The sequence below is a fragment of the Mastigoproctus giganteus genome, chromosome 3, assembly GCF_048544385.1.
Source record: "Mastigoproctus giganteus isolate SK-2022 chromosome 3, ASM4854438v1, whole genome shotgun sequence".
NCBI classification, from domain to species: domain Eukaryota; kingdom Metazoa; phylum Arthropoda; class Arachnida; order Uropygi; family Thelyphonidae; genus Mastigoproctus; species Mastigoproctus giganteus.
The window spans coordinates 114,527,236-114,554,143 of NC_143577.1; the positions used below are offsets into that span (position 1 = coordinate 114,527,236).

The window sequence follows — 26,908 nt, forward strand, 5'->3', positions numbered from 1 at the left end:
ACTAGACTTTTAACACTGATGTTGATCTGGTTTTACTATGTCTTACTATCCACTGGAACCAAGAACCAGTTCTCCTAAGATCTTGTCCAAAATGAAAAGCAATTTTCCAGCCAGGTGGAACAACCAGCTTCATACAGCCTGACTTATGTGACCCAGTTCTGAATTGATTAAGTTGATATATGCAGTATGGACATCTTCAAACCTCTCTTTCTCTCTGATAAACTAACTCACAATATTACATATTTTTCTTTTGTAATCAATAACAGAACTCTGTATCTTGTTAATTTTGTTTACAACTTATAGCCCATTTGATTATTTGCATATGTCATCATTATGACTAACATCAAAATTTTCAGAGTATTTCCCATTATGACAATTTTTTTAAAAATTCTTTTAGACATTGGGCTTAACTCTATATTGCATTTAAAAGAAACATTATTTACAAATTGTTTTATTTTTTTTTGTACCAAAAGTAATCAACAGATTAATGGTTTGAAATATGCACAAAAGCAGAGAATTTTACTAAAAGAAAAAATATATAAATAAAAAAAAGACAGAACTTTGCGTTCATGTCTTATTTTCAACCATCATTGTGGAATTCTAATATAATGAAGTGTGCAGAATAAATCAGATTTGGCAATCTATTCAAGATGTTCTTATGATGAAGAGATATCAAAATCAATGCCTCTTCATTATTTCTTAGGCCTCATCTTTTGGGTAGAATCTTTCTCCTTTAAAAACATGTCACTTCTGCTCACCAGTTAGAAAATTATTACCATCCTTATACAGGTGAAAAATACCACTAAATAACTGGACATAAAATTAACGTAGAAATGAATATAACTAAACATGGAATAGCAATTACATTTTATGGTCAGCATAAGGAGACATAGCACTGAATGGGTTAACTCTTTTGGAGCAGGGAAATTTTTCTCAGCCTGAGTTGGGCATATAGGTATGGTTGTTCATGCTCAGCATTAACAACCATATGAATTATACATGTTTTCCTTTCCTGATTATGGAAATTTATACCAACAAAATTAATTCGACCAATATTGAAAACCATTGCTGTAGCTGTTAATACTTTATTTCCTTCTTATCTACAAAGTATGTATTTCTTAAGACTCCTAAAAACAGTTAATCTACATTCAGTAATTTCAATACCAACTGAGACTGCAAATATTTATAAAACAATAAACTATACCAATTTAAACATTCGGTCTCTATACTTGATTTCTCCTCTTCTGCATTTTTCTTCAAAATTATCCTAGATAGAAAAAGAAAATACTAAATACACACACACACACAAAAAAAAAAAAAAAAAAAAAAAAAAAAAATCCTCACTTAGGGAATGTCCAGGAACATGAAAATAACTTCTAAAGAAAATTACTGCCATTCAAATAAAGAGTAGCTTTGCATTAGCAACATCTCCAACTGTACCTTCATTCATGCCATTTGCCACCACCTACAGAGAACATTTATATTCAGAAGAATAGTGTTACCTGCAAAACAATGGGCCAAAGATAAAAGTAAATAGATTCCAAAGAGTGATCATAACTGGATCCAGATTAGTGGGAGGTGGGTATCTCAGATGCAGCCACCTCTGCTCGTTGTTCCCCTACATTCATATCACTCACTTGTGAATCATGTGTGGACTAACCACAGAACCACCACATGCTGTTATTGAAAGGAGCAAGAGGAGTCCCAACATGCTGTTCAGCAGAACACTGTGCTAAAGTGAGGCAACTGACAATGCAATACAACATAGGAGAGGATCATATTAACATGGACCATGCTTCTGACATGGTTGGGCTATTGCTTTCAATGGCAAACTCAATAACCCTTCTGACAGCCCATCACAACTGCACCTATAATAGGCATAGGAGCAGAAACATTGGACAGTGAGTGACTAGAAACGGGGTTCCTGGCCCGACGAATCACATTTTCAACTATACCAAGCAGACAGCTTGCTGTGTACTCAACATGTTCTCAAACTTTACTGCATAAAGGAGGGGGGGGGGACAGTATAACAGTTAGGCATTTTCGGATGGGAGACCACAGGCCTCTGATATCTAATGATCAGTGCCTCAGTGGATATTCATATAGGTCCACCATTTCTGACCACATGCATCTGTTTATGGTGAGTTTTACCAGACTACCAAGGCACAATTCAACAAGAATACTGTGTGTGTCATAGTGTTGCAATACTGTTAAGCTGGTTCAATGATCATTCTAGAGAACCAGATCTTCGCACATCTGAATGTGTGAGATGTTGTCGAATAGGCCATTTGGTGCCTGGATGGATCTGGAATCACTGAATACCCTACAACTATGGGATGCAGTGTGGTTGGCAAGGGTTACCATTTTCATAGACACCCTCCAAGCACCTTGCATCACCTGCTGTGATATATCCAGGCTGTGTTGCACAGTAAGATGGTGCAACCAAGTATCAGGCAAGTGTTGTGTTTTTAAAGTAAAGCTACCTCAATGGATATAGGATACACTGAGATAGCTTTGCAAAGAAAATGCTTTAAGTCATAAAAGAATCCCAATTTTGTATATATAATCTTCAATAACAGTATATAATAGAAGCATCATAGATAGAATAATCATGAAGTTTGTGTATAGGGACTATCATTCAACAGAAACATTCTCTGATAATGGTATCACAGTATACAAGCTTTTTTTTTATTTTCTTTTTTGTGAAAGTTGTGGTGGTAGTATGGGAGTTTAATGGGGACGAGGACTATCAGTTCCAAAGTGTATATCTCATATTTTAACACACTAAGTTATGCATTTAACAGAATGCTTACAATGATCATAAATTTATCATTTTTAGATAACACAATAATTCTGATTTAGCATTTGCAAAGGCACATGATGCAAGAAAGCAAGCTTATACAGCATCAGCCGAAAAAAAAAAAAAAAAAAAAAAAATCCCATTTCACCCATCCATTCGCTCCAAACATTTGTCCAGTTCTTCGTTGAATTTATTTAAGTTATCAACTTCCACAACAACAGATGGAAGTTTGTTCCAGCAATCAACCACCCACTGGCTAAAGGCAAACTTCTGCACATCTATTCTACAACTGTCTTTCCTCAATCTGAATTTATGTCTCCTCAGGCAATTAATCTGGGCAAGAGGAAGAATCCCATCAGCACTGAGCTTGCTCAAACAATTCATGGCTTTATACACCTCAATCAGATCACCTCACAAGTTCCTAGTCTCCAGACACTGTAATTTGCAAAACTTAAGCCTTTCTTTTAAAAAGCAACCCTTTGTTCCATTCACTAATCATGCTGCCCTTCTCTGTAATCATTTCAGCAACTCTACATCCTTCCTAAATAATCACCTACTTAAACCTGCTAGCAAAGTATATCATTGACAAGACCCCATGACTTGCTCTGGCAGCCTGTCTGCACTGCTCAGAAAACTTCATATTTGTCTCACAATTATTCCCCCCCCCAGTGTTTTTCATTCTTCACTACCCCGAGTGTAGTACCACTCGGGGTACATTGCTCTGAGGTTACTGCTACCCATATGCAGTATTTTGCATTTGTCATTGTTAAACTTCAGTTGCAACTTCTCAGCCCATCTTCCCAACTTGTCTAGATCCTGTTGCAGTAGCATAATGTCTTTACTGTCGTCGTCATCTGCAAACTTGGACATTAACCTGATATAACCTTCATCAATATCATTGATAAATATACTAAACAACAGTGAGCCCAGCAACGAAACCTGGGTACTCCACTAATAACATTAGTCCACAAAGAGAAGTGTACGAAGAGATTTGCAGTGCACCTCATAAGATAAGAGTGAGTTAATAGTTTTTGTAAATTACTGATTTGAGACTTGAACATGGTATTGACTAGGCTAGTGGAATGTGCTTTATTGTGTGGAATAACAATATACACTGAGGTCTATCTTCTCCCATGATTAAGAAGAAATGTATCAGTATTACTTCTGACTTGCTGTGTCTGTAGTTTAAGCTCGAAACCTAAATCTGCAGAAGTTGATGCTCATAATCAATCCTTTAGTGGTGGCTACAGGATTGATTATGATGTGTGATGGCTTTATAATTATATAGTAGCCGTAAATGCACTATATCAGGACTGTTGGATGTTTTTCAGATTGAACTACTATGTCATTACTTTGAATACCACAATGTCCTGATATGCTACAGAATTTTAAATTTCAATTTGTTCATAATGGGATGAGAAGATGGGGATCAGCATTAGCCATATAGTGCATGGAAGCTTAAGGCTTTTGCTGCACCAGCCAAAAAAATAAATAATAAATAAATCAATAACTAAATAAACCTCTCTAAACCTATCTGACCCTCTCTTTATGCAAGACTATCCAGATGATCTTTGAGTCTCCAAACTGTCTACCGTAATTTGAATTCATAGTCATCGTTCTGAAATTATTTATAGCAGTGAAAATTTCGCCCCCATTCATTTAAATTCAAATGCCTCCTCGATGGTGCCTTGTGACCAAGTTCTTTACCTCACATAATCAAAGTGTTTTTTCATATGGTTATCCTTTTGCTAAACTTACCAGGTGCTTTGCCCATCTTTGGACCTTTTGCTTGACTTTTTTTTGATTTGATCTTACAACTGCATTATGCATAGTGTTGGGGTAAGGTGACACTGGTGGTTTTCCACAACTATGCCATTAGTACTATTGTGAGGTAAACAGAACTCTGTAAATGCCAGAAGTGTGTGTGTGGTAAAGTGTTAGCTGTCAAACGGTCCCAGGGGTTTCCCCCATCTTCACATTGTGTACTCTGTGTACCACAGAACTCTGTGAAGGCCAAGGTTTTCAAAAGTGTAATTGTGTTATGTTATTCCTCTGACCATTTAGCCATTGGGCCCCTAGTGGGCCTCCCGTTGCCCACACTTAGCTGCGGTAGTAGAGGGATCACAGTGTGTTGTTGTGCTGTTCTTCTGGCCACTTGGCTGCAGGGCCCCGAGTGTGGACTCTACATTGTCCACCACCACCACCACCACAGGGAGGTGAGCCAGCCAGTCCATCAATTTCTGGCTAGTCTCTGCCAGCCAGGGTTGCCCGAGCTTAGTGATGGAGACCAAGTTAAAAAGAAAAAAAAGTGAGAGTGAGGGAGATAGTTTGAGGGGAAGCAAAAGTGGGAACGAAGTAGGAAGGATGGGGAAATAAGGCATACTACTGATGAGAGAAGTAGGGATGAAGTAAAGGGTTGGATCCCCCTGGGTTGAGAGGTCCACTCAGACCCAGGGAAAGTAGAAAGCTTGCAGGGCAAGGGTGACCTGCAAAGTGGAGTGCCAGAATGGCATCCCACACTCAGCAGCACCTGACCCACCAGATAGTATACAAGTGCACATTTTTCAGTCTACTGGGACCAGCAAATCCTCACCTGAGGTTCAGGGTTTGGAATCCTACCCTGGAGCATCCAGGGTTTGCAATTTCTTGTAGGAGGTTAGTCCATTTGTCCAGAATCCATCTGAGTAATTTCTGCCACAGTTTAGTCCAGAAGATAGAGGAGATAGCATGTAATATGACTTTGGGAATTTTAGCTCAGCACATACTTGTCCAGTTCCATGGATGTCAAATTAGGGAGGTTATCTCTGAAAAGAGTGCCATGTTAGAATGCCGATTGTGCAAACTCAGTAAGTATAGAATAGATGTGTCCTTCTTGCAGGAGGAGATACTCTTGGTTTCATAGGTTTTACTGTATTTTAGTCATGAGTCTGATGCAACATTCTTCGCATTCAGGGCATATATACATAACATTTCCCAATTTTCAGGTTTATCACAAATGCAGAGAGGGTTTTGCTGTATTCCAAGGGTTGTCAACTTATGATTAAATGGACCATGCCCTGTTAACAGAAATGTTACTTGTGAGGTATAGACCAAGAGAAAAACCAGGGAGGAGACTTTGTGCCAGGAAATGCCACATTAGAAAGAAATTTTTTGATGTAGTTTCATTCCAAGATTCCTACTAAATGGCTTGCACTATGCATGTTGCACCACTCTTTAGAAGATCACTCGTCATGTCTAGTTGAATTCCAAGAATATCAGTAGGGATTACTTAGTGGTTGAAAGAGGCCTTGTTTGGCCTCAAGATATAGAGGCACGAAGCTGGCCAAGACCTGGAGGGCCAGGGTACTATCGATGTGGCAGGCTCTAGTGACTATAAGTAGTGTAACCCTTTGGATAAAGTTGAGCTTTGTCTTGTTTTGCACCAAGGTGGCTTTTGTGCACCAAGCTTATGCGCACAAACAATTGGCAAAGAGATATCTTTGTAGATGAGAGCCAAAGCCCTTCATTTGAGACCCCCAATCCATCCAACTTATTCTAGTTAGCCATGTATTTTCTGATCACTGAAGCCACATAAACCAAGTGGGAATAAAAGATAAGCTTCATGTAAATTACCATGCCTAAGTATTTGATTTATGATGAGAGTTTGATTGGAGTATTGACAATCAATGATTGGAGGTTGTCTCAGCTGAAGGGATCCTTTTAGCAGTATAGAGTTAGTCTTCTCTCCAAATATCAGGGACCTGTGGATGGTGGGCCAGCATTGGAGCTTGGTTAGCCCTGGTTTCTAATTGAGCTCTGTCTGCATGTATAAGCAAGACAGGGTCATCAGCGAAAGAGAGGGATTTTGTACATTCGGGGGTCCATCCCAAGGAACTTGTCAAAGACAATGGACTAGAAGAAAGGCCCAAGGAGTGAGATCTGAAGACAACTCCAAGTGACAAGTCTGGTAATCTGCTGGTATCTAGCTGTAATCACAATTTTTCTTTGGCTGAAATAAGACTTGACACATACATACAGATTTCTAAAGATATTTGAGTGTCAGAGTCGTCTTAGGATATTGGGCCACCAGAGCTGGTTGAAAGCTCGAGTGAAGTCCACAGTAATAGCTAATGAATTTTTGGTGGTTGCTTCAGTAGCTGTGGTGATCAGATATTGTACTGCATCCTCTGTACTAGATCCTTGTTTAAACCAAAACTGCTGTGGAGGGGATAAGCCTGAGTCTGCATAGTGCTTTCCCAGTCTGTAGAGTAGCACTCTTTCCAGGAGCTTAGCAAGTTCTCGAAGAAGGGCTATGGAACAATATGAATTGGAATGTTCAGCTGACTTGTCTGTACTCTTCAATATTAGCTTAAGGTTTGCTCTCCATCCAGATATTTGGGAACTGTCCTGCTTCAAGACATTTGTTGAATGTGGCCAGAAAGTACAGTGGTAATTTTTTCCTTGACTACATCTACTTCAAGATCTCTTCCAAGTATCTTATTTTCCTTGCTTTGTTGTAGTGCAGCTTGCAGTTCTTCCAGGGTGAATGGCAGTTTCAAGTTTTCAATGGTATATTCTTCATTTCCAGAGACAACTGATTGCTGCTCTAGGCTTATTGGGTCATCATCAGCAGGAAAGAGAAAGTCAAGCAGGGTGGCCAACCGTCCCGATACAGCTGGGATTTTCCCGATTTAGAATTAAGTCCTGCTTCCCGATAATACCATCATTTGTTCCAATAAGAGCAGGACATAAAATAATCAACAGAACATAGCCTTCTATTATTTTTTAATATAAATAATCATTAGTCTAAAACTAGACTGATAAAATTCTTAAAATAAAATCAAAGAACAATCATCAATGGAACATAGAAGTAATCACTTCTTTAATCAAATAGTACCTATAAAAATAAGTATGCAAAATATTTCAAAGTTTGAAATTATAATTTTTTGTGACTTCGCACATTTAAGCATATCTTTATTCTTCAGGACATATTGGTGGAATTCTTCACAAGTAAATGGATAATTTACCTTAACTTGTAGTTCTGCCTTTACATTATCTATAAGTAAATCTTTTCTGTTATAGCTCCAGGCATTATTACAGAGTGAAAACACACGCTCTACTGAAGCAGGCATTGAAGCTACAAATTGGAATACTTTGAGAAAGTTTTTTAAACCCTTGTTCTGGCTAAAAAGCTTGTGCCATTTTTTATACGAAAATGGTTTTCAGAGTTTTCTTTTTCTGAAATCATAATATTCAAAACCTCTTTACTTGACAGTATTCTTTGTAAAGTTCGCCAATGTCTATTATGCTATCAAGAGATAATTTATTCATGGCTTCACAAAGTTCGTCAAAAACTAAACATTTTTTTTAGGGAAAAAAAAAATTTGCATTTTAGACAAAATGCTATCTTCAGAAAAATCAAAACATTCTTCAATATATTTCAAAACATTTTTGTACCACATTATTAACTTACTTTTAATAGAAGCTTGTTCGGATATCATCAATCATTTTAAAATATTTGAAGCTACAAAACCTATAAATTCTTTGGCAATCCTTTGTGTCAGTTTGGTCTTTAAATATTTCAGAAGTTAGAATGTCTTCCTTTTCTAGGAACATTAGTGTTGTGAAACACTTTCAAAACATTATGAAAGAAGGCTAGATAACATTCAGTTTTTTCAATTTCTGAGAAATATTTCAGCAAAGTGGTTGAACAGTTTTCTCTAAGTGACAAAGTAAATTTTCAAAGCAGGAAGTCCCTTTAAAATATTGTATATCAGCTTCTTCAAAACAAGATTAACTTTTCCCAACATTTTACGTGATAAGATACCTTAAAAACTAAATTTTCGACGTAAAAATCACATTTATCTATTACAAATTTAATAGAATTATGAAGCATGTATGCAGCACAATGAGAAGGATAGAGATTTGCATTATGTTTCAATATTAGTCGATAAACAGAATGAATTCCAAAATTTACATTGGTATTATCAGCTGAATAGCTTGAAACGTTCTTTAAATCTAGACCAAGTTGTTCCAAGCGAGTTTTCAAATTTAAATGGATTGCTGTGGCAGTTTCATAAGGATCTTCATAGAAATCGAACAGATAAATTTATAATCCGCGATCTGGCGAATAATACCTTGCTAAAATTGGAAAAACTCTGACACATCCGTGATTTGATGCATCAGACAATATGTTAAAATATGCACTGTTTCTCAAGCGACTAATATGCTGTTCTAAAGAACTTGATCCCAACACGTTGTGTGGAAATCTGCTGTACACCAATGGAAACAGTGAAGGTGGAGTTGGCTTTCTGGTCCATAAAGATATAAAAAACAACATTTTGGAATTCAAAAGTACATCACCAAGGATGTCAAGACTACTACTCAGGATTTCTAAGAGGTATAAGCTAAAGGTTATAATGATTTATGCACCAACATCGGGCCATGATGATTAAGAGGTCGAAGAAATGTACACCGAATTGAGTCTTCTAAATGAACAGAAAGCTCAGTACACTATCATTATGGGGGACTTCAATGCTAAGGTTGGAAAGAGACAAAACAGCACAGAAAGAGGAACTATAGGAAATTTTGGAATTGGTGAAAGAAATGAAAGACTTGTGGAATTTGCAGAATCTAGAGGAATATCAGTAATGAACAATTTTTTCAAGAAAAGGATGAACAGAAAGTGGACATGGAAGAGCCCAAATGGATTAACAACTAATGAAATCTACTTCATCTTCACTAACAGAAGATATATCGTGAATGATGTTACTGTCCTGAACAAGGTAAATGTTGGAAGTGATCACAGAATGGTAAGATGCACACTTGATATAGATGTAAGAAAAGAACGAAAAAAACTGACTCGAGTAAATAATACAAAGGTCTTTGAGATAACAGAAGAGGAGAAAAAGCAGTATGTACTGGAACTTAACACGTTTGAGCTTCTGCTGACTGTTCAGGACCAAGATATCGATGAGGAATATTACAACTTTCTGAAAGTGATAAAGCTCAAGAAACCTATAGGTAGAAAGAAATCTAAAGAAGAAAAAAATTAGTCAAGAAACACTTGTTATGATGAACTGAAGACAACAAATGAAGAACAAGAAAAACACTGACAGGAAGAAAAATTGAGTATACTGAGTTATGCAAAGCCATAGAAAGAGACTCAGTTAGTTAGTTAGTTAGTTAGTTATTTGGTTTTTAGGAGCATTAGCAACTAAGGTCTTATTGCTCCGGGGATATGCGGTGGTCATTTCCTGACCTTTCCGCATCCTCCGTATTTGGTGGTCATGGGCTCGAACCCCGATCTAATCAAGAAACGTGTGCTACGCATTGCTGCTCCTGCTCACCTGGCTACGGAGGCGTCAAGACACTCAGAGAGGACAAATAAAATTCCACACAAGAAAAGTAGAACAAGCATTAAGGGAAAACAAAGGATTTACATACCAATGTAAATCCTTTGTTTTAAATCAGCAGTCATGAGCAGTAATACAGAAAGACAAATGTTACTGAAACTGAAGAATAGCGATGGTGTACATAGAAGGCATAATTCAAATAGCAGAAGACTACTATAAAGAGTTATACAAGGAGCAAGGGAATGATGCCAGCAGTCGGGAAAGATGGAACGCAAATTAGTAACACAAAACATACCTGATATCCTTTCCTGATGAGGTAGAACATGCATTGAAGAAAATGAAGAATCAGAAAGCTCCAGGGGAAGATGAAGTTACTGTAAAGTTGTTAAAATTGGGAGTCACAGATATGACACGAAAACGTTTTGTGTCATATCTGTTCACAAAATACATTACTCTTCAATGCAAGACTTTTCACAAAATACATTAGAAAAGGTGTGGCACCTAAGGAGTGGAATAATGCAATCATAGTTTTGCTGCATAAGAAAGGAGATAAATCAGAAATTGGAAATTATAGACCAATTAGCTTGTTATTCCACATCTACAAGTTGTTCACAAGGGTCATTACTAACAGATTAAAAAGAATACTTGATGAGAATCAACCGAAAGAGCAAGCTGGCTCTAGGACAGGATTTTCAACTATGGATCACCTTCACGTAATGTCACAGCTAATGGAGAAGGCAAATGAATATAAAACACCATTATGTCTGGCATTTGTGGATTATGAAAATCATATTATACCTTATCCCTGCGTGGATTATGCATTTGACTTCATACAGTATAAGGCAATATTTCGGGCACTGGAAAGACAAGGCATAGATACCCTATATATTATGATTTTGAAGAAAATATATGAGAGTGCTACCCCCTTTATTAGACTAGATAAAGACAGTAGGAAATTTAAAATCGAGAAAGGAGTTCAACAAGGAGACACAATATCTCCGAAGCTGTTTACTGCTGTCCTTGAGGAAGCTTTCAGAAGTCGCAGAAAAGAGTCAATGTGAACGGAGAGTACCTAAACCGTTTACGATTTGCAGATGACATTGTGGTCATAAGCCACAATCCCAAAGAATTATAGGAAAATCTTAATCAGTTATGCAGAGTTAGTAAGGATTTTGGAGTAAAGATGAATATGGCTAAAACAAAAGTAATGACGAACAAGTATGCCACAGAAAGGGATATGATTGAAGGAGCGGTAATTGAAAAGGTGGAGTCATATACTTATCTGGGACAAGTCATTAGTTATAATAATGATAAATGGATGGAAGTCAAGAGAAGAATAAATTCTGGATGGATAGCATTCAATCAGCTTCCACAACAGATGGAAGTTACTCCAGCAATCAACTACCCATTGGCTAAAGGCAAACTTCCACACATCTATTATACAACTGTCTTTCCTCAGTTTGAATCGATGCCCCCTTCAGGTTTTTAATCTGAGCAAGAGGAAGAATTCAGCATTCAAATTGCTCAACTCATTCAAGGCCTTATACACCTCAATCAGATTGCCTCGCAGGCACCTAGTCTCTAGAAGCTGCAATTTGCACGATTTAAGCTTTTATTCATAATAGCACCCCTTTGTTCCCTTCACCATTCTTGTTGCCCTTCTCTGTATTTGTTCTAGCAACTCTACATCCTTCCTAAAATGAGGCTTTCAGACCTGTACACAGTACTCAAGGTGTGGATTAAATGTCTTATACAAGGGCATAATCACGTCCTTATCCCTGCGTGCAAAATTCCTGTATATCATTGACAAGACCCCATGACCTACTCTGGCAGCCTGTCTGTACTGTAAGAAAACTTCATATCTGACTGCACAATTACCCCCAGGTCTCCTTCATTCTCAAATAACCTGAGTGTAACACCACATAGTTGGTACTCTCTGGGGTTACTGCTACCCCATATGCAATACTTTGCATTTGTAAATGTTAAACTTCAGTTGTCACTTCTCACCCCATCTACCCCACTTTTCCAGATTCTCTTGCAGCAGCATGCTATCATTACAGTTATTAACAACCCTTCATCAATATCATTGATAAATATACAAAACAACAATGGCCCAACACCAAACCCTGAGGGACACCACTAATAATATTAGTCCACGTAGAGCAGTACCCATTAACCACCACTCTGTCTTCTCCCACTCAACCATCCTTTCAACCATTGCAGCAACTTGCCCTTAATGTCATACTGCTCCAATTTGTACAATAGTCTTCCATGTGCAACTGTATCAAAAGCTTTCCTGAAATCCAAGTATATGATATCAAAATTATTTTTTTGCATCCAGTTCCTTTGTGACAACATCATAGTATCCAATCAAATTGGTCAGACAAGATTTCCCCTTGACAAACCCATGCTGTGTCTGAATTATTACTGCTGTCTTGTCTAGATGATCCTGCAATGCGTCTTTAACCAGTGACTCCATTATTTTCCCTGGAACAGAAGTCAAACTAACAGGTCAGTAATTAACCATGTCACCCTTTGATCCCTTTTCATGAATTGGAGATACATTTGCACATCTCCAGTCCGTGGGGACTTCAGCTGAGTACACAGATGCTCTCATAATTATGGCTAAGGGTTTGCTTACTTCCTTTGCTGCCTCCTTTAATATAACTAGATAGATTCCACTCACCTGGAATAGTCAATAGTCTTCGCATGGAAGACTATTGTACAAATTGGAGCAGAATGGTATTAAGGGTAAGTTGTTACAATGGATAAAAGGATGGTTAAGTGGGAGAAGATAGAGGGTGGTAATCAATGGGTGCTGCTCTTCTTGGATTAATGTTATTAGTGGTGTCCCACAGGGTTCGGTGTTAGGTCCACAGTTGTTTTGTATATTTATCAATGATATTGATGAAGGTATATCAGGCTTAATGTCGAAGTTTGCAGATGATACAAAGGTTGGCAGGGTTGTTAATGACAGTAATGGCAGTGTGCTACTGCAACAGGATCTAGATAATTTGGCAGATGGACTAAGAAGTGGCAACTGAAGTTTAACCTTGACAAATGCAAAGTACTGCATATGGGTAGAAGTAACCCCAGAGAAACATACCAACTGTGTGGTACTACACTTAAGGTGGTAGAAAATGAAAGACCTGGGAGTAATTGTGCAGGCAGATATGAAGTTTTCTGAGCAATGCATACAGGCTGCCAGGGCAGGTCATGGGGTTTTGTCAATGATATATAGGAATTTTGCTAGCAGGGAAAAGGAGGTGATTATCCCTCTGTATAAGGCAATGGTCAGGCCATGCCTTGAGTACTGCGTACAGGTCTGGAGGCCTCATTTTAGGAAGGATGTAGATTTACTTGAGCGTGTACAGAGAAGGGCAACAAAATTAGTGAGGGGAATGAAGGGATCCTCTTACCAAGAGAGGCTTAAGTTCTGCAAACTGCAGTGGCTGGAGACTAGGCACCTGCGCGGTGATCTGATTGAGGTATATAAGGCCTTGAATGGGTTGAGCACGCTGAATTCTGATGGGATCCTTCCACTTGTTCAGATTACGAACCTAAGGGGGCAATAAATTCAAATTAAGAAAAGACATGTAGAATAGATGTGCGGAAATTTGCCTTCAGCCAGCGGGTGGTTAATTGCTGGAACAAACTTCCATCTGTTGTTGTGGAAGTTGATAGGTTGAATAAATTTAAGGAGGAACTGGACAGGCATTTGGAGAGAATGGTGTGATTTTTTTTTGTTGGCTGATGCTGCATAAGCTCATAACATTTGCTTTCTTGCATCACATGCCACTACTACTACTACCTCAGGTGACTTTCTTAGGTTTAACTTAAACAATTCCTCAAACCACTTTGCTCTGTTAAAATAAAAATCATTTGTCATTGAGGCTGTCACAGACATTCTCTCAGATATGCCAGACAAGCTGTACTTACTACGTGGGAGTCTAAAACACTGACGGAACTGATATTCGTGTGACACTCAAGTCAAGTTCAACGAAGTCTTGATGGTCTGTGACAGCCAAATCCTCTGCTTGCGCCTTCACGATGGTGGGACTGTTAGCAACCCTGGGTATATCCTCCATGCAATGCACACTGTGGGTGACCATCCAGGCTTGAACCAATAAGGCGTAAGCAGGGGGTGAGGTGTGGCACCCGAACCATATGGAGGAATGCCACCCCTCTGTGTTGTCAGGCAATACTAGGGGGCATATGACTCTATGACTGTCATCAACCGGTGAAATACCACCACTCTGCTTATTGGAGGCTTGAAGTGCAGGAACCCATGTTTAGTCTCCAGAGCTAAGTTCCGGTCAACCCATGGGCTCGAACCCCAGTCTAATCAAAATGCGTGTGCTACACACTGCTGCTCCTGCCCACCTGGCTACAAAGGCACCCTAAAATGAGGCCTCCAGACCTGTACACAACAGGTGATTATCCCATTGTACAAGACAATGGTCAGTTTCGGCCTGACCATTGTCTTGTACAACAGGATAATCACCTCCTTGTTCCTGCTTGCAAAATGCCTATATATCAGACAAGACTCCATGACCTGCCCTAGCAGCCTGTCTGCACTGCTCAGCGAACTTCATATTTGACTACAAAATTACCCCCAGGTCTTTTTCAATTTCCACTTTCCTCAGTGTAGAACCACACTGTTGGTAAATTTCTCTTCGGTTATTGCTACCCACATGCAGTACTTTGCATTTGTCAATGTTAAACTTCAGTTGCCACTTCTCAGCCCATTTCCCAACTTATCTAGATCCACAGTTGGAGTAATATACTGTCTTTACTATTGATAACAACCCTGCCAAGCTTTGTATCATCTGCAAATTTGGATATTAAACCTGATATACCTTCATCAATATCACTGATAAATATACAAAATAACAATGGGCCCAGCTCCGAACACTGAGGAACTCCACTAACAACATTTGTTCACGAAGAGCAGTGTCCATTGATTATCACTCTTTGTCATCTACCACTCAACCATTCCTTTATCCATTGTATCAACTTACCATTTATGCCATACCTATCCAATTTGTACAGTAGTCGTCCATGTACAACAGTATCAAAAACTTTCCTGAAATTGAAGTATATGATATTAAAATTATTTTTGGCATTCAGTTCCTTTGTGACCACATCATAGTATCCAATCAAATTGGACAGACAAGACCTCACTTTAACAAACCCATGCTGTCTTAACTATTTCTGCAGTCTTGTCTACATGATCTTGCAATGCTTCTTTAACTAGTGATTCTATTATTTTCCTCAGAACACAAGTTAAACTATCAGGTCTATAATGGCTTGGGTCACCTTTTGAAACCCCTTTGTGAATTAGGGATACATTTTCACACCTCCAGTTCATGGGGACCTCCCCCTGAGTCCAAGGAAGCTCTCATAATTATGGCTGAAGGTTTGCTTACTTCCTTTACTGTCTCCTTTAATATAACTGGATAGATCCTGTCCCCCCCCCCAGGTGCTTTTTTTTTTTGTTTAACTTCAACAATTTCTCCTCCACTTGGTTTCAGTTATTATAAAATCACTTAGCACCCTGTTAGAGTTTGATAAACTTCTGGAATTCTTCTCATTGAATAACACCTCATGTGTGAATGTAGATGCAAAATACCCATTCAGTTTATCAGCTACCCGAGCACGATCATCAATAGTCAACCCATCTATGTTAAGTGGTCCAATCTGATTCATCCCTTTCCTTCTAGAGTTTACATAAGTAAAGAACTCTATTGTTTTTCTTTGCATCCTTTGCCAAAGATTTCTCATAATCTGCCTTTGCATGCCTAACCTCCTTTGTGACTTGATTACAGACTAGTTTACATCTGCCTTAAGCTTTTGTGTCACCTGATACTTTATATGCATTCCATACATTTTTCTTCTCTGCCACAAGCCTCATTAATTCATCTGACAACCATTTAGACCTAAACCTTCAACAGTATTTCTTAGTTGGAATGAAAAGCCTAGTAGCATCCAACATTAAGTCCTTGAAGGCTTCCCATTTAGAATTCAATGTTGGTAACATCAGTTGATTCCACTGTACATAATTAAATACTGTCTGAGACCCGTAGTCACCTTTATGAAAGCAAAAGCCTTTCCCTTTAGTTTTGATGGTAGTTACATCTTTAAGTAATTCCCACATCAGTACACTGTCACCATTGTCACCCAGTGGTTCCTTTATCTGCAAATTCTTAATGCATGAATAATCACTGCTGATAATCAGATTAAGGGTATTACTCCCTCTGGTTGCTTCTCAAACATGTTGCTGTAAAAAACCGTCATCCAATAAATCCACAAAAGTCTTGGTAGTGTGCAAGTGACCAAACCACAAGTTCCAGTCAATATCTTGAAAGTTAAAGTCCCCCGTTATAAGACATTCCGATTTACTGGCCCACTATTTCTCTGCACAATTGCTAATAATGCTCATCAGAATCATTAGGCCCATAACACACACCAATTCTCATTTTTCCTTTCCCAATGCTTATGTCACACCAAACAGACTCAACATTCCATTATCCACCAACATCAATTGGATGCACTTCCTTAGAATTTATTTTTTTTTAACTAACAGCAAAACCTCTCCTCCCTTCCTACAATGTACACATTGTACTCCCCAAATCCCAATTCTGCACTGCTTATGTCTGTGTGACACCAAGTCTCTGATATCCCAACAATATCTGCCTTTGATGTCTTGACTAGCACTTCAAGCTCATCAAATTTATTAACTATACTCCTAGCATTGGTGTACATGCAAGCATACATGCACCTGTTCCTACTCTTAGTTACCCTAAGATAGCCAATGTATTTACTTTTTCCACTATGACTTCCAGCAGTCTTGGAAATCTCCATTACCTTGCTTTCCAGGCTGCTGCTCATTCTAATAGAAGCAGTGCAAGAATCACTTTTGCCTCTGCCTGCGTCCACTGTTTGTAATAACTGAGAGCAAAGTGGAGGGGAAACAGTTGAGGATAAACAAAAGAAATGCATCTGTGGTGGATGGGATCTAACAAGTTATATTAAAGGATGCAGCAAAGGAAGTAAGTAAACCCTTTGCCATAATTATGAAAGCTTCCTTGGACTCAGGGGGAGGTACCCATGGATTGTAGATGTGCAAGTGCGACCCCAATTCACATAGGAGGATCAAAGGATAACAAGTAATTACAGACCTGCTAGTTTAACTTCTGTTCTGGGGAAATTAATGGAAGCAATGGTTAAAGAAGCACTGCAGGATCATCTAGACAAGACTTCAGATATAGCTCAGACACAGCATCGGTTTGTTAAGGGGAAGTCTTATGTGACTAATTTGATTGGATACTGTGATGTGGTCACAAAGGAACTGGATGCAAAGAAAAATTTTGATATCATATATTTAGATCTTAGGAAAGCTTTTAATATGTTGCACATGGAAGACTGCTGTACAAATTGGAACAGTGTGGCATTGGGGGCAAATTGCTGCTATTATAAAGGGATGGTTGAGTATGTAATCAATGGACACTGCTCTTCGTGGGCTAATATTATTAGTGGAGTCCCTCAGGGTTCAGTGTTGAGTCTATTGTTGTTTTCTGTATTTATTAATGATATTGATGAAGGTATATCAGGCTTAATGTCTGAGTTTGTAGACAATACGAAGGTTGGCAGGATTGTTAATGACACTAATGAAAGTACACTACTGCAAGAGGATCTAGAAAAGTTGAGCAGATGGGGGGGAGAGGTGGAAACTGAAGGTATAACACTGACAAATGTAAAGTAGTTCATATCGGTAGCAGTAACCCCAGAGTAACGTATCAACTGTATGGTATTACACTGAGAGTGGTAGAAAATGTAAAAGGACCTGGGGGGTGATTGTGCAGTTGGATATGAAGAGTTTTGAGCAGTGCAAATGGTCTGCAAGAGCATCTCATTGTGTCTTGTCAATGACACTCAGGAATTTTTATAGGAGGTAATTATTCCCTTGTATAAGACAATTGCCAGGCCACACCTTGAGTACTCTATACAGGTCTGGATGCCTCATTTTAGTAAGGATGTAGAGCTGCTGGAATGGGTACAGAGAAGGGCAACAAGATTAGTGTACAGAACAAAGGGTTGCTCTTACGAAGAAAGGTTTAAATTTTGCAAATTATTATGGCTGGAGACTAGGCACTTGCGAGTGATCTGAGTGAGGCGTATAAGACTTTGAATGGTTTCAGCAAGCTCAATGCCGATGGGATTCTTCCTCTTGCCTAGATTAAATTGCCTGAGGGGACATAAATTCAAATTGAGGAAAGACAGTTGTAGAATAGATGTGCAGAAATTTGCCTTTATCCAGCAGGTGATTGATTTCTGGAACAAACTCCCGTCTTTTGTTGTCATTGTAGTGGAAGTTTAAAGAAATTCAAGGCAGAAGTAGACAAACATTTGGAGCAAATAGATGGGTGAAATGGGAAGGTGTTTTTTTTTTTTTTTTTTTTTTTTGCCCGATGCTGTATAAGCTTGCTTTCTTGCATCATATGCCGCTACTAAGGCCGCCGTAGCCTAGTGGTCAGGCGCGCGGGTGTATAAGTACACGTGCCTTGAGCGACCGGGGTTCAAGCCCGTGACTGCTGAATACGGTGCTGTTTCTTGTATTCTGTCTCTCTTGTTAACTCCTCTGACTGTTTGATCGTCCCGGAGTATAAACAGAAAATTTATTTATTTATTTTTAATGCCGATGCTAATGTCAACAAGTGTCTTCTTAACCTTATAACCCAGGGTGGGTCTTAGCCTTCTCAACAATGTTCCACCAATGAGCCCTCCCAGAAGTCAAATTTCTCCAACTTCTTATTCTCATGGTCTTTTAGATTGTTTTCTACATCATCCATCCATCTTTTTTCGGTCTTCCTCCTCCTCCTCCCTGTAGGTTTCCATTTCATTATACTCTTAGTTGTTCTGCTATTATCCATTTTCATAACATGTACTATAGATTCTAATGTCCCTTGCTTGAGGTTTTCAATTAAAAAAAAAAAAAAAAACAGTCACTCAATCATCCATTATTAATAGCAGTCTCTTGTCCCTAATGGCATTATGCTCTAATTTGCACAGCAGCCTTTCTTGTGGAACAATGTTAAATGATTTACTGAAATCTAACTATATGATATCAAAATTATTCTTTTGATCTAATTTCTTTATTATTGTGTGCATAGTATACAATCAGATTATCCAGACAAGACACCCCTTAACAGATCCATGCTGTGATTTTAACATAATTCCATTCTTGTTGAGATGACCTTTTCAGGTTTTGACTGCACTTACTTCCTTTAACCATTGACTATTTGTTCTGGAACAGAAATTGAGCTTACAGTCATGTAATTACTCACTCTGCCTTCTGACCCCACCCCTTTTGTGAATGGGAGACATTTTTAAATTTATAAATTAAAAACTATGTTATATCAACTAGACAAAATTCACAACAGCATAAAATAGACCAATATTAAGATGTTATATTAATTTAACATAAGTAAGGAATCAGAAAACTCCTCATGACATTGATTCTAAAAGTACAAAAATTACTTGTTAACCTATATACAATGGTTGTTCAATAAAGAATGATCATAATTTTTCAAAACATACCTTAACTGATAATCCATATTGTGATGGTCCTCTGTAAAGTAGTCCCCATTTGATGAAATGCACTTACTCCAACCTTTCTGCCATTCTTCTAAAACATGGTGGAGGCCAATTTTTGACATGCATTTCAGAATCACCTCTGACGTCTTTACAACTTCTTCTGACCACAGAAAAAGTTTTCCTCGCAGCTCCTTTAACTTTAGAAATAAAAATTGCAGTGTGCAATGTCAGGGGTGTAGGGCAGATGAAGAGCACATTTAACATTAATACGGAGTACATTAATATTAAGTACTTGATCACAGTATGAACAATGTGATGTCTCACACTGTTGTGATGCAGCATCCACCCACCTACATGTAGTTGGGTCTGTTTGTGACAAATCTCATCATGCGAAGTGTGCATTACAGTTCTTTAGTAAGGTTCCATAAGAGTCGTATGACATCGCACAATATCCTGGTAAACCATTCCTTGAATGTCAAATAAAGAGATGATTATAACCTTTCCTGCAGAAGCCACAACTTTTACTTTTTTTCGTGTTGGTGATGATGAAGGCTTCCAAACAGAGCTGGTTCGAAATGAAGACATGTTTCATCTGCCATTATCACTTTGTACAGAACCTCATCATCTTCAGAACCATCCGTTGCAGCTTCTGATAAACCTCTGTACCAACTTGCTGTTGCTCAGGTGTGAGTAGCCTTGGAATCCAGCATGCACAAATATCATATGCAAATGATTATGGAGAATTCCGTGCATGCTTCCTACTCATATTTTCAACACCTCTGCCAGCTGCTTTATATTATACAGTATCTTTAGTATTTAGTATTAGTAATGGCTGCATGGTGCAAGAAAGCCTATGGCATATGCTGCACCAACCAAAAAAAAAAAAAAAACTGAATAAAACAATGATAAAAAAAAAAAAAAAAAACTAATTATTAATAAAAGAAAAAGGAAATTAAACCCATCATCCTATGCGTTTCCCTCACTCGAAGGTACTATCCAGATGTCCTTTGAATTTCCCCAAACTATCAGCCTGTACCACCCATGTAGGCAACTTATTTCAGTAATTTATAACTCTCTGGCTAAAATAAAACTTCCTGCAGTTTAATCTAAACAGCTCCCCTTGAAAATTTCATCCTCATTCATTTTACTGATGCCTTTTAGAGCCTTAAACACCTCAATCAAATCTCCTCTAAGGTGTCTAGTTTCCAAACTCTGCAACCCACATATTCGAAGTCTTTCTTCATAAGGATGCCCTTTTGCCAATATCACCAGGTGAGTTACTCGTCTTTGCACCCTTTCAAGAAGCTCGATATCTTTCTTTAGGTACGGTCTCCAAACTTGAACACAGTATTCCAAGTGTGGTTTTTTTTTTTTTTTTTTGGTAGTTGTTGGCGCATCAGGCTTCTGTGGCCATATAATGCACCTCCCAAGGTTTTTGCAGTACTTTGATCCAAGCCCGAGGCAGGATTCAAACCCGCGACCTTTGGGTTGCTGGGCAGACACTTATACCCACCCGGCTAACCCGGTCGGCAAATGTGGTCTAACCAAAGCCTTATATAATGAGATGTCATATCGATGATCTATAATGGGATTATAGATCATCGATACGGCACCATGGGCCTTCCTTGCAACCTGTTTACAATGCTCAGAGAATTTCATCTGAACATATCGTAACACCCAAGTCCCTTTCCTCCAATACTGGGTTTAGTTAAACTCCAAGTGAGTAAGTTATTTTGAGATTACTGTTTCCCAGGTGTAATACCTTACACTTTGTTGGATTACAGCATAGCTGCCATTTTTCTGACAATTCCTGAAATCTATCTAGGTCTCTCTGAAGAAGCTCAGCTTGACAGTGACCATTATCTACTCTACCAATTTTAACATCTGCAAATTTAGACATCATTCCCTCCATCCCTTCATCAATGTCATTTATGAAAATTAAAAACAAATGGTCCTAATACTGATCCTTGGGAAACCCCACTTCTTACATCAACCCGATATGAGAAATAGCCATTTATCACAACTCTCTGCCACCTGCCCTGAAGCCATCCTGATATCCATCTAAGGATTTTCCCAGTGATTCCAACCTGTTCCAGCTTATAAAACAACTGCTCATGTGGGACTGATTCAAAAGCTTTGCTGAAATCTAAATAAACAACGTTGAAATTATTTCCTAAATCCAGCTCATGAGTGACCCTTTCAAAATAGCGAACCAGATTTGTTAAACATGATTTTCCCTTTACAAAACCATGTTGAGTATCCTTGAGAATTTCAATTCTATCCAAATGATCCTGAATTCCACCCTTGATCATTGCTCCATGATTTTCCCTACCACTGAAGTCAGACTGACAGGTCGATAATTTCCCACTTCACTCTTAGAACCACCCTTATGTATGGGAGATACATTGGCACTTTTCCAATCCAACGGAATCTCCCCAGAGTCTAGTGATGCTTGCATAGTTAGCATCAATGGTTCAATGCACTAACTTGCCGCCTCCCTTAAGATTATAAGGTATATTCCATCAACTCCAGGAGCCTTACTGGTCTGTAGGCTCGAAAGTTTTTTCATTAAATAATCTTGTGAAATTTCAATATCATTAATTACATATTTTTTCAACTTTGCTCCCACAATTTCCCATTGCCACAAAAGGTTTTATAATATCGATGCAAAATAACTGTTGAGTTCATCTGCAACGGCAGCTGGTGTATTTAATACTATCCCCTTTCCCTTACTCAAAGGTCCAATCTGGTTTGTCCTGCTCTTCTTAGCATTTATATATGTGAAGAATTCCTTATCCCCCCCCTGCTCTGTGTACTAGCGATTTCTCATAAATTGCTTTTGCCTGCCGAGCCTTTTCTATGGCTCTATTACAGATCATCTTGTAGCTGTTATAGGCTTCAGTACTTTTTATTGCTCTATAACTTTTCCATGCCACCTTTTTCTGCTCAAGTAGTGTGGCAACTTCACTATTCATCCAACTTGGAACCCTCCTCGTGGAGTATTTTTTTAATGGTAAATACACATTCAAGGCATCTGTGATTAATGTTTTAAAAGCATATCACAGTTCAATTGTATTCATTCTGTGCGATATCTACCCAATTAATAGAGGCCATGTAGCACCTTAAGGCATCATAATTTCCTTTTCTGAAATTATAACCCATTCCTTTGCCTTTTACCTACTGCTACCTCTCTTCATCATCCACTGTAGAACTCTGATCACTTCCTGCTACTGGTTCCTCTACTGTCAGCCCTGTTATGTCATCTGATTCATGGGTGATGATAAGGTCTAGGATATTCTTTTCTCTAGTACCTTCACTGACATGTTGATACAAATAACAGTTGTCTAGTTGATTTAAAAATTTTGTTCATGTCGAGTTTCCTTCTCATTTACTCCAATCAATTAGAGGCAAATTAAAATCACCCATAAGACATTGATGCTACTTGCCCATTCCATTTGCATGTAGAGGCTTTTGTCATAATCTTCACAATCACCTGGTCTGTAGATTACTCCTACTCGCATTATTCCTTTGTTTCTCACACCATACAAAGGGAAAGCTATCGTCACACTCAGGCTGCTTCTGATAAGAAGCATTACCCCACAACCCCTTCTATCTACCCTATACTTCCTAAATACATTATACAAGCCGTACTGAAACTCATCATCCCCTATTTCCGGGTGGCACCACATTTCCGTATGCCCTATTATGTCCGCATAACTTGTTTTAACCAGCAGTTCGAATTCGCTCATTTTATTGATGACACTTCTAACATTACTATGTAAACAATTAAGACTTTCTGTTCTTGTATATTTAAGAACCCTAACACAACCCTTGACGTTTTTTAGGCTCTCTTTCCTGGCATTAGCTATCCACTCACTTCAAACATTTCTGCCCCCAGAACATCTAGATAATATGTCCAGTTGGGATAACAGATAAGAACTCTTGAGGTATGTGCAAGAGTTACTTTGACCAATACTATCAGATAAACATGTGTCAGTATTACCCACATCCCCCCTAACTAGCACTTTCCCTGAACCTTTAAGGTATCCTCAATAATACTGGCAAAAACTTTTGCACCACCTTTGTTGAAGTGTATCCCGTCTCACAAAACAAATTCCTTCTACCTACAAGTGTGGGCCAAGCTGATAGAAATTTCCCCCTCCAAAGCCTTGCAGAGTCCTTCAAGTCTTGAGTTAATCCACAAGGCGTTTAACATATAATCCCTATTGTGTCTGGGCAAAATAGTTGCTCCCGGCAGACATACCCTTGTTCTACTCCACCTGTCCTTATTACAAAAAATATTCTCCATTTCCCTGACAATAGAATCTCCTAAAAAAACAAAGTCCTTTTGAACCAGAGTAGTTTGCACTTGGATTTTCTGTTTTGAGGCATGAATCAGGAGTGCATCACTTGGTAGATTGCTGGAGTCTTAAGTCCCTGACGAGCTCCCAGATGCATTATTCTCGAGGGCAAGCACCCATTTTTTCAGTGACTCAAATTGTTCCATCAGTGCACCAAATTGTAATTTAAGATCGGTGCACTCCTTACATCGATCACAAAGAAAAGAATCCCCAGGTCAGCTATAATTAGTCACCAGGTTGTCCTTGGAAAACATTCCACAGGTTCCGCAATGGATTAAATCATTTACATTATACAACAATATTCTTTCACGATTACAGAAAGGGTTATGGTTTCTGTGGTGACAGCAGTAGTTGGAGCTCCAGGGCCGCTGATTTTTGTGTCATCCATCTTGAAACATTCTAAACCACCCGTGAGCTGTGCTATACAAAAGCAGAGATTCATCATAAGCCTCCTTTAACATTTCATATGCTTCAGCTGATATTTTCTTGAGACAGAAACAAAATTTGAGAGCCGCATACTGTTCCTTGTGTGTCATGTCCATTGTTATGTAGGTGAAAACCGAACAGGCATCAACTGCCAAGGTGACACTGTTGATAGAGTCATGTGTGCAGCTGCTGTGTGATGCAGCTTGGTTTAGTCTTAAATTCTGCAGCTCGGCTATAAATAGCAAACAGTACAGCCCTTGTATTAAGTTTATCTTATAAATGTAATGTTTGTTATTATTATTTTTTTTTTTATTACAAGTGCTTAGCAGATATAATAATTCCTTACGTAGTTAGCAAAAACATCTTGTGGCAGATCAGCAGTTGGAGGGGGTATTGATTCTAGTAGAATATGGATATGCCTCTAGGTGGCATTGTGCACTTTTAATATTATGTGTGGCACATGCTGCCAAGGCATATCGAGAAGCTGCAGGGAAAAGGTTGGCCAACTCGGGTTACTGCATAGCACATCTAAGCAAGGTCTTACACATCTCATTAGAACTTGCTTTTTATTTAAATGATAAAAGAAAAGCCCCACTTCTTTCTAGAAAGGATTACATGGAATTATGTAGCTGTGCTCTACATTCAATATGAGACGCTGACCACACCCCATCCTTACTTCCCTGCTTCTTTCCACTGACAGCTAAATGTGCAACGATATGCAGTGCTCTCACAAAATTACAAGGCAGAAGTTTTTGTACACTAGTGGCATCAAATTGGAGGTGTTAAATTATAGCAAAGAACACAGAAAGAGGGCTGCTGAAAGACATTTTTTGGTCACCCCCCTCTCCAACCGATAAAATGCCACCTTTGCTTGTTAATTTGTGTTTCACATATATGGAAACAAACATTTGTTCCTAAAATTCTCCTAAAACCTGCGTGCATCTTAGGGTCTATCACACCTTACTGTCTGGCAAATATAATAAGTTAAGGATTTCATAAAACTGAGCTTGGTATAGTACCAAGCTTTTTCATAGAGCTGTCTAATAAGAAAATATTTGGTTTAGAAAAAAGTATACAGAAAAATGCAACAAATTACAATTAGTACAGTAATATTCTACATTAGGAACAATGAGGATAAATATATAAATAACACACATTTATATATAATATAAATAACACGTATATAAATATATAAATAACACGTATGCATGAACATACGAAAACAAACTTACCCGTCTTGTTTTAAAAAGATAAATAAATCCTACAACTGGAAGTATCGTTGTTACAACATAAGTAGCAAATCCACTGAATGTTGGTTTCCAATGCTTAAACTGTGTATTACGCATAGCCAAAAATCGCTGTACAGCTGGATCAAACTGAAATAAAATTCAAACAAAAATCATAAGCATTATTAGAGCAGTGGTTCTCAAACTTTTTTTACTCACGTCCCTAAAACAGGATGGGTTGGAGTGGTGTCCTCCCCTGAACTCATTATATAGCTCAACTTATTCAAACAATTTTCTTGAGCTTCAATAATGAATGATGCAAGCAACACCAAATAGGTCTATATATTAAGTTTCTATGGAAGATTATAAATAATATAATCTTCCATAGAAACTCAATTCCTAGTGTTTCGATGCAAAAAACCAATCACAATTTAAGGAGTGAATTGTATTTGTGATGAATGGCACAAATCATTTGTTTATATCAATAAAGATGAAAATTTCATCTTGAATAATATGCTTAGGAAAAAATTTTATATAAAATAAATATATTTTGCCTCAATAACATCCTCAATTACATAAGATATATTTATACGAAATAGGCTATATATGATATATGTATCCTATAGAGCAGTGGTTCCCAACCTGTGCTCTGCGGAGACATAAAATAAAATAACGTATTTATACGTTGTCTTAATTTAGGCTTACTGTAAAATATAATAATTTTATTGCATGGACATTGTACAATTGTTTAAATATCTCTTTACTTTACTCTCCCTTATTATCTATCCCCTCTTCCCCCCCCCCCCCCCCCGTAACACTACTCTTAAATAACATTAGCTTGAAAACATAGGGTAAGCCTAAGGAGCTCCTCCATAGAAATTTATTCTAAAAAGGACTCCGCGGGTCAAAAAGGTTGGGAATCGTTGCTATTGAGTATTTCACCTTAGCAATATGCTCAGGAAATAAACCATTGCAGCTTTCATCGTAAGAAACTACTGCGATTTTAAAGTTAAATTACTCTAATTCCATTTTCTTAAACTGCACTTCTAACATTTATTCTGATTTAATTTTGATTATTTGTACACAAAGCTGGTCAGTGACAAATGAAAGGTGACAATATTCTTCGAAGTTCTAGAAAATACTTCTAAAAAAGTGACCACATTA

General features: G+C 38.1%; 1 protein-coding gene across 1 annotated transcript in view; it reads right to left on the bottom strand.

Moving 5' to 3' along the window:
* Positions 1–1,069: 1,069 nt before the first annotated feature.
* Positions 1,070–26,908, bottom strand: part of ND-B15 (NADH dehydrogenase (ubiquinone) B15 subunit) — a 65,887-nt gene continuing 40,048 nt past the window's right edge. Inside the window, exons 2-3 of the mRNA XM_090370650.1 lie at positions 25,751–25,894; positions 1,070–1,267 (exon numbers count right to left, since the gene is read on the bottom strand). Coding sequence (XP_090226776.1) covers positions 1,199–1,267; positions 25,751–25,894 — 213 coding nt within the window. The 3' untranslated portion in view covers positions 1,070–1,198. The remainder of the gene's footprint in view (positions 1,268–25,750; positions 25,895–26,908) is intronic.